The sequence below is a fragment of the Peromyscus californicus genome, unplaced genomic scaffold, assembly GCF_007827085.1.
Source record: "Peromyscus californicus insignis strain IS unplaced genomic scaffold, ASM782708v3 Scaffold_10__1_contigs__length_136768540, whole genome shotgun sequence".
Taxonomy (NCBI): Eukaryota; Metazoa; Chordata; class Mammalia; order Rodentia; family Cricetidae; genus Peromyscus; species Peromyscus californicus.
The window spans coordinates 31288635-31298184 of NW_026294391.1; the positions used below are offsets into that span (position 1 = coordinate 31288635).

The following is a 9550-nucleotide window of genomic DNA, read 5'->3' on the forward strand; positions in this document are numbered from 1 at the left end:
GTTACTTCATTCACATTCTACTTTGTAGCTCACATCTTTAAGAGAAGGCAATGAGCCATTTGTTAGGGTATGCCAAAACATAAAATTACCATTTACTATTAGGTAGTATGTCCAGTAAATACCTGATCCTCTAGGTATATCTACACTTACACAAGTCCCTAGATAACTATGTGCTATCTATAAATGATGTCAAGTTGCAATATCAAAATTTGGACACCCCTGCTCTACATAATGGACAGAGTCTAACAGAAGGTTGAGGACGTCCTTTTACATTATTTGGTGAATTTAAAAAAATGAAATCAAAATATTCCCAGGTAAAAATGGCTCCATCATATTAACTCTAGTTTTCTACCCTCTACTAACTGTAAGTTAGAAGCAGTTAATTAAAAAAAAAAAAGGAGAATGTGAGGTGGCAGAAAGATTGACAGAAGAATAAAGTGGCACATAGTAAAAAACAAACGAACAAAAAACCCCACCTATTTTTTTTTAAAGTTGAACATGGTAGTGCACACATATAATCCCATCACTTGGAAAGCTGAGGCTAGAGGATCAGCAGTTTTAGGCCAGTCTGAGCCACACAGCAAATTTGAGGCCAGCCTGGACTACACTGAGATCTTATCTGAAAACAAAATGAAAAAAAATTAAAAATTGTGAATACCTGACAAAAGTTAGAGGAATTTAACGTAGGGGTAATTTAGTAAAGGCTTGATATTAAAGAACTACATAACTAAGGATTACCAAAAATCAAATCAAAACCTTGAATTTTAAAAAGGTTTATTTAAAAATTTGTGTTTTTAACGTTTATTTGCTGGGAGTGGGGCACAATCAAGTTATAGTGCACATGTGCCATGGCCTACCCATGTGTGGAGATCAGAGGACAATTTATGTGAGTTGGATATATATATCTATATATCTATATATATCTCCTTCTGCTATGTGGGCCCCAGGATTGAATTCAGGTCATCAGGCTTGGTGAGTAAGCATCTTTACCCACTGAGACATCTTATATTTAAATTTTAGTTCACTACTGAGTTGGAAATTTATTGTACAACTTAGAAAGATTTTAATTAAAAGTGAAACGAAATTTTTCTTGACAAAGTCAAAAGCTTCAGTATAGTCAATTAAAAATAGGAGCTCTTTGCCGGGCGGTGGTGGCGCACGCCTTTAATCCCAGCACTCGGGAGGCAGAGCCAGGCGGATCTCTGTGAGTTTGAGGCCAGCCTGGGCTACCAAGTGAGTCCCAGAAAAGGCGCAAAGCTACACAGAGAAACCCTGTCTCGAAAAACCAAAAAAAAAAAAAAAATAGGAGCTCTTCTACAGGCAATAATGAAGGTACTGAACTTTCTGAAACTGCTCTGTAAAACACTTATGTTGTTTAAGATTCCAATAGGTGGTTCATGAAAACAGGACCCTGACATCAAGTTTCAAATACAATTTTTTGTTGTTTTGCTTATTTATTTATTTATTTTTTGGTTTTTTGAGACAGGGTTTCTCTGTATAGCTTTGCGCCTTTCCTGGAACTCACTTGGTAGTCCAGGCTAGCCTCAAACTCACAGAGATCCGCCTGGCTCTGCCTCCCAAATGCTGGGATTAAAGGTGTGCGCCACCACCGCCCGGCTTATTTGTTTTATAAACACAGGATCTCACTATATACCCCTGGCTCAAATACTGTTTTGCAGTTTCACTGTGTACAACATCTTAAACGTTCTCAGAAATTATGCAGTAAAGATAATGGTTAAACTCATTTAACTCCACATTTTTTAAACTTACTGATGTCATGTGCTCTTATTTTTTAGAGGGGGAAGTTGATTGCTGGGTCACATATATCCTTTAATAACAATTCCAGAGTCTCTGGAGACTTTAAGAGTGTCTCTAGAGTTTTCTCTGTAAAATACTCTATAGTATTTAAAGTTTTTAAAATACCAACACCTCAAAACAGACAAAATCCAAAGGCTTACATTTCTAGACAGGAAATCCTATTTATCCATGGTCTGTTCAATAACCAAAATAAATATATTACAATAATGGAAGGGAGACAAACTATATTAATTTCCCTAATAAAATAAACAAGAACTGATTAAGCCTAAATAATGAAAATATGTGTATACCTTGTTTTGATGTACTTTAAAAAAATCAAAATTCTATCTATTGATGCTATATACTGACTAATCATTTCTTCACAAATACATTATCTTCAAGAGATCGATGTACAGGCCATCCTGTATTTCACTGATCATAAGACAGCATCATGCATAAGGTCTACTATCATTTTATTTATCTCTAAGAAAAAAAACTGGCATGCCAGTTTATAACACACCTTCTGGTTTCAACAGTTTTAAAATGGGAATACTCTTTTCTGTCCTCTTTTTCCTTACATGTCCTTCATGATGCTCTTTACTGGTTTGTATTTAAAGATAATATTTGCAAAGAACAACAAAAAAAAGGACAAGACTGAAGAGATTTCTGTTTAATCTTACCTTTATAGGTATATTCAGATATTACAATGATTCTGTTTAAAATGATGAATCAAATAAACAATTTTACCTGCTTTACTTAATTCTGGAAAAAAAATATCCAAGAAGATATTTCTTTGAGCAAGTCATTTATAAGTATCATTTAATAAACACAAATCATAGAGTATACAATTATTTTACACACATTATCATTTCATTTAATTCTTATCACAACTCTGAAGTCAATATTTTTATACTTATTTTTGAAGATTCAAGAATAGACACTGCAAAAAACCTTGATATGGTTAGAAAGTTATTCAGAGGCAAGGCCAAGACTCAAAACACAGGACTTTATAGCTCCAAATTTAAAAAAAAACACACTTTTGCAGGAAGCAAATGATCTGACAAAGTTCCTTCTAAATTTCAAGGTGATAAAGCTGAAACGCTTAACTATAAATAATAACTAATTAATTCACTTAGAGTAGATCAAATGTACTAAATGATCATTATATGCTATATGAGCATATTTTCTTCTGTAAACTTGTTTTATAATATGTACATAGTGTACCTGTGGAATATACTTATTTAGTTGAATCTAGACACATTTTACTTAGCAAGTAAGATTTATTGTTTATATTTTCCTTTGTGTTTATGATTTTTGCTATTAAACTGATAAATCAGACTATCTGAGTAGCTGAGTAGTTCCAAATTCATAATATAAATAGTCACTGTATTAAATCTAAACAACACACCAGGTGGGTATGAGGATGTGTTAATACTATGTATTAAAACTTAATCACTTAATTTTCATATGATATTAATTCAGAGAACAGGATGTAAATACATATACACATGTACACACACACACTTGTGCAGGTGTATTTCAAGGCTTAAAATGCATTTTTCACCAAAATACCTTAACAATTGAACACTATTATACTTATGCATCATTAGAGAGACAAGCAAATGTTATTATCCTTCATTACAATCTGAGCCACCGGGCCTAAAGTATCCAATGTGTAATGAGTGAATTAGGCCACTCTGACTTCACTCATCATTTATAGCCTGGCACTATACATGTTCTCGAGCATGGAAGGATAGAATAAATCTTGTTAACTGTGACAATGATAAGATTTTTTTAGTGGATGATAATAAAGGAAAACTTTAAGAATAATTCTTCAATTCAGACTTCTAGATAAATAACTTACTACACTTCTATTTATTTTACAACTTACCAAGTCAAATCCTTGTTTCAGGAGTACATATCTAAATTATGTCATTTTCTTATGTAAAATTAGGATATATTTATTGTGATTTCCAAAACTGTAGTAAAGAAAAGTTCAAGTGTGCCTATACTTGCTTCTTTGAATAAACACTTTTCTCTCTTTATCTTAAAGTTCAAAGGAACATGGGAAGTTTCACATTTTGGATACACTCTAACACAGGATATGGCTGCCAAAATAAAGCAGGTTTCTGGAGTTTTAAAAAAACATTGTCCTGCCGGGCGGTGGTGGCACACGCCTTTAATCCCAACACTTGGGAGGCAGAGGCAGGCGGATCTTTGTGAGTTCGAGGCCAGCCTGGTCTAGAGAGCGAGATCCAGGAAAGGCGCAAAGCTGCACAGAGAAACCCTGTCTCGAAAAACCTAAAAAAAAAAAAAAAAAAAAAAAAAAAAAAAAAAAAAAAAAAACATTGTCCTGTATCAGAATTACTGAAAACAATGAAATATTCAGTAATGTGTCTCCGTTACTTGACAGTTGACAAAAGCAGTATCTGTCCTCACTTCAGATCTTCACTTGGGGGGAAAAAAAAACCTGAAAAGTGGTAAAAATGAACAGGAAACAGAAAAGAACTTAATAAAACATTTGTTCAAAGTCAATCATCATAGGTGAATAAAACACTTTCTGAACAGATTAAACTTAAGAAATCTATATAATATATATTAGAAGCACTGTAGACACCCTATGCTGTTTTTGTTGTTGTTGTTGTTGTTTTTTTGAGACAGGGTTTCTCTGTGTAGCTTTGGCACTTTTCCTGGAACTCACTCTGTAGACCAGGCTGGCTTAGAACTCACAGAGATCCACCTGCCTCTGCCTACTGCGTGCTGGGATTAAAGCTGTGTGCCACCACCACCCGCTACCTATGCTGTATTATAATAAGGGTTACTGTATAATTTTTGAGGTTAAAAATGGCTGCATGTTCACTAAATCTAAAATACAAAGTTCTTATTTTTTGTTATCAAATATAGTATTTTTCAATGCCTGTTAGGTACTTGTTACTTAAAGGAAGTCAAGGTGGCTATTTTTATGCAACACATTGAATAAAAACATTGTTCATATTATATACAATACATTGCATTGTGAGTATTTTTAAAGAGCAAAAATAACCTTCATTTTATTACTTTTACATTGTCTTCTATTTAGATTAGCATTTATCCCAATTCTAGTGCAACTAAGGAAGATCATATACTTTAAGTTAGGCTGGTCATCTAGTGATATTTGTCTCTGACAGCAGTGGCAATGGATTTGTAGAAGAACCACGATTCCTTGATATCTACCCCCTAAACAGTCAAATATCAAATAAAAAAGTATTCACAACTTAAAGTAATCCATTAAGAACTTCTGAATATCTACTAAGGAAGTGATTTTGATTTTTTTTATCTTCTAATAACCCGACTTTGCTTACATAGTACTTCATTATCCTAAATTTGCCTTAAACATTTGGCCTACTTCTAGCCTATCATGCTATGACCCATGTTTGAGTTCAACCACAAGGGGTTTTTGTTTTGAACACCATGAGACTTGTGTGAGGTCTTAAAGCAGGAAGGCTGGTGTGAAGGAATGAAGAAACTGTTTTTAGAGGCATACAGGTCTTCTAAAATTGTTCATAGTTCAATGAGGAATTAAAATAAGAACATAGATTAAGAATCATAAGCACCCTATTCCCGACTTTCATAATTCACTTAGCAGACATTTACTGAGTTCATAATATGTATGTGCCAGGCATTGTGTTAATTGCTGAGGATTCAGAGAAATAAAAAAGAGTTTGTTTTCAAGAGCTCAGTCTATCTAGTGATGACACCATAAATGTAATCCTATACAAACCAACCTTAAAATCTTTTAGCATGGAGAAGAAATTTCTGATGCATTTGCTCAAGCAAATATTTCTTTAGAAACCCTGATATTTCTCTGGTAAAATACAATTATTCCAGGATGTGAGTCTACTGGGGAGGAGATGGTATAATAATGGGTATCATCAATATTAGCTCTTTATGAAAACTCTCAACTCTTCTCTCACTGCTTTCAGTATTTTAAAATCATATCAGAACTATTTTACTTGCAATAGCTTAACAACCAAAGGAAATAGAGTATCTAAAGGCAATGTGTTGAAGTCTACTTTTAATAAATCTAGGCATCACCTAACTCTGACATATTTTATGCTAGAATAGTAAAAAAAATTTTTAGAAATTACAATTTGTGGAATCTTATTCACCAGGCTATGGAAAACATGACACTGATACATGCATGCGTGCACATGCAAGCACACCGACACACCCACATATATATATATATAAATATTATGTGTATAATTAATATATATTACATATATTGATGCTTTTCCAAATCAGATCTTATATTTGCTTATGAAGAATACATGATCTCTAACTATTAGCATGTTTATGCCTTGACATGTTTATGCCTTGACTCTACAAATGATTTGAAGCATCTATTCTAACATAAAGCAAAGCACACAAATTTTATCTACCTGGCTTCAAATTATGGCTCTGCCATTTACTATTTAAAATCTTTGTGCTCTTAACTACTGAATTTAGTTTCCTAATTTGTAACAATGGATACCACAATCCTCTCTGCTGGGTTACAGGAAGGATAAAATGAAACAGCAGATATACCACAATACTGCCTTTGCATATAGTAGATGCTAAATAAGTAAGTTTGTATTTTCTTTATCTAATGAATACTATACAGAAAAAGGATAAAGTAGAATTTTAAATGATTTCTACCTGCATATTGACACATGCCAATTTAACACCCAAAGGAAACAAACTATCTAAAGGCAATTTGTTGAGGTATATCTTTAACAAATCATTTTTAATGCATCAGTGGATTCATTTTGAAACATAATTGTTATTGTGTGTATTTAAAAAGCAGACTCATATCTGGGCATGGAGGCATATGCCTTAATCACAGTGCTTGGGAGGCAGAGGCAAGCAGATCTTTGTAAGACTAAGGCCAGCCTGGTCTACATAGTGAGTTTCAGGCCAGCCTGGGCTGTCTCCAAAATACTAAGAAAAAAAAAACTAAATTAAAAAGCAGAGTCTAAGCATATATAATGTTTTCGACAGGTGTAGTACTTTGGGAACATTTTAAGCACCTTGATAGCTGTATTTTTAAATGCAATTTTTTTCTGAAGGAAAAAAATGAAGAGGCTCCCTTGCCATATGGTTTTTCACAGTATCCATTCAAATGACGATTAAATATTCTAAATTTAACTGTTATTAAAGATTTACAGAATTCTATTGGCTCCCAAATTTAAATAAAATTCTTGTAATTCTGCCAGTCTTAAAAACACCATTTCTTTTTTTTTCCCACCGGCCTTTCCTTTAAAAAATATGGCAATATATATCTATGTCTTTTATATTTTTGAGAAGCATTTAGATATTAAAGGCATTATCTAGTAGCAAAATATATTAAGTACAGACTTGTATGCTTCATTACAACTCTTCCTGCATTTAGGAAGATCAAGTAAATATTTTTATATGGCAATGGAGTGACTAGAGAGAAAAACCTGAAAAACGATTTGAAAGGATTCCTGTCCTCCTCCCCTTCCCCCTCCTGGAGAATATAAGTGTCCCGCATCTCACACCAAACTGAGCTTGAGTTTTACTGACGTAACCAGTAACCCTATCCACCTCTCATACTGCGGAGGCCGGCAGGGGCAGCGGCTGCCGCCAAGTACACCACTCATCAGAGCCTGCCCGATTCCACCCCCGCGTTTCAGTCATGCTTTCCAGAAATGGGGTCACTCGCTCAGTAACTATTACACACACCCAGCCTATCATCCTGTAATCCCCTAAAGTCCGCTGTGAGGACAGAAGGCAGCGAAAAGTCAAGAAAGAAGAATCACAGACGCGCCACCATCAGGAACTGATTTTCCACTCTGGAGAGGAGCGCTGATACCCTGGAATGGATCTTGTCTGTATTATTTTCTCAGATCTCGAGTTGATTCTGGGACAGAGGCGGCTGCGAAATGCTCAGTGCTGGGATGTGTCCGCAGAAATTCTGTTTTGCCTTGTTTGGGTATATTGTTTGGGCTTTTTGACACTGGGGTGGGTATCTCAGGGATGGTCACCAGATCCCGGGCGAGGAAAACCAGATAGCCCTTTACAACAACCGCTGATCTTGAATTTCACCCGCTCACCTCCACCGGCAGGAAACAAAGTTATACTCGGGGTCTTACAACTCAGTGACCTCAAAAACCGAGGAGTAGGGGATCGGGGGCGTCCCGTTTTCCTTTCGCAGCAGCAGAAAGCGCTGCGGCAGATAGGGGGGGTATCCCTCAGTCCTGTACCCCTTACTCAAAACCCTCATGGCTCACCACCCTGCCCTGCGTGCGCCCGTCTCTCTGCAGTAACCCCCTCCCTCGGCCAGACTCAAGACTTGGATCCAGGGTGAACCGAACCCATTACCCCAAAGTCGCTAAGAATCCGGAGAAGCCCCCGGAGCCCGCAGGGCCAAACTTCCCAACTCCCCGCCGGCTCCCGCTCTGCCTCCTGCTTCCCCCACGCAAAGTTGATTAAAACCGGCTTCTTGCAAAGCCTCAGCGCCCACTCCAAACCCCACGCGCCGCCACACCGGCAGCCCCCTCCCAAAAAAAAAAATGCTAAGGAGAGGTGAGGGAGGGAGGGAGGAATAGACAGATGGGCAAACCCCAACGACCCAAAGCAGAATCCCGCACCCGGGACAAGATGTAAGCCGGAGAAGATGGTCGAAGGGCACCCAGGGAAGAGAGCGAACCGGCGGGGGCGTGGGGAAGGGGCGCGCCTGCCCCGCCGTCCGGCTGCACTCACCTCAGCGCTGTCGGAAGGGCTCTCCACAGCCATCTTCTGCCACGGGTCCGCCAGCTGCGCCAGCGGCATCTTCCCCCCCTCCCCGGCCCGCCGCCTTCACCACCTCCTCCCTCCCCACCCGCCCCACGGCCGGCCCGGCTCCTTCGCCGCTCGAGCGCAAGGCAGAGTCGGGAAGCAGCAGCAGCACAGCGGCGGCTCCCGAGAGCAAGCTCGACGCCGACACTGACCGCCCGAACGCCCAGCGCCTGGCCACAGCTGCCCGCACTCGGAGTGAGAGCCTCGCGCCGCCGCCAGGCACCAGGGCTCGCCCCTTTCTTCCTCTCCTCCTTCCGCCGCCCGGACTACGGCTCCGCCCCCCACCTCCCCTCCCCGCCGGTTCCCGCGCCCGCTCCCAGCAGAACAGCGACCGCCGCGCGCTCCCCCACTTCCGCTCACAACATGGCGTCTAAGCGATACCTGTCTCTCAGAGCGAGGCTGGGCGGCCACCACCACCACCGCGCGCACCCAGGGGCGTGGCTAGTGCAGGACACGCCCTTGGGCCGCTACGCTCGGCTCCTCCCCTTTCCCACCCCCTCCCCTCCTCCTCCTTCTCCCCCAGCCTCAGCTTCGGGGCCTCGCCTACTTTCAGGAAGGGCGAGCCCAAGAGATTTGGGGGCGTTGGCGGGAGTTGGGGGGTGGGGTGGGGGAGAAATGGGCAATGCAGGAAAGACGAGAGGCTGGGTGACTTTTAACTGCCACGAGTCCAAGCAGGTTGGAGGCTCGTTGAGACTGGGAGAGCAGAGTGGTTGCGCTCAGCTGGAGAAGCTAGGCAGGGCGCTGGGGGCGCAGTCCCGTGCTAGCAGCCCGGGGTGGAGGCGGGAGATGTCTTTTCGGCCTTTCTCCTCCAGGGGTGCGCGTGGGCGCGCCTAGGCTATGGGCACATCCCCTCCTGGCCCAAGACTCCCTCTTCGGGGTCACATGCTGAGTATTCACCTGACCCCTTTCCTCCGGCTTGTACAGGGACTGGAGA

The 9550-nt window shown here is 40.0% G+C and overlaps 1 protein-coding gene across 6 annotated transcripts in view; it reads right to left on the reverse strand.

Moving 5' to 3' along the window:
* Positions 1-9027, reverse strand: part of Rps6ka3 (ribosomal protein S6 kinase A3) — a 107751-nt gene extending 98724 nt beyond the window's left edge. For 4 of the 6 annotated variants that reach the window (XM_052728650.1, XM_052728495.1, XM_052728573.1 and 1 more), the window contains exon 1: positions 8542-8635. Coding sequence is in view for 1 of the 6 variants with exons in the window: in XM_052728278.1 (XP_052584238.1) it covers positions 8542-8610 (69 nt within the window). In the remaining 5 variants the exon portion in view is untranslated. Of the gene's footprint in view, positions 1-8541; positions 8636-8997 lie in introns of those variants that run through there. The other 2 variants (XM_052728724.1, XM_052728278.1) reach the window with 2 other exon arrangements.
* Positions 9028-9550: the final 523 nt, after the last annotated feature.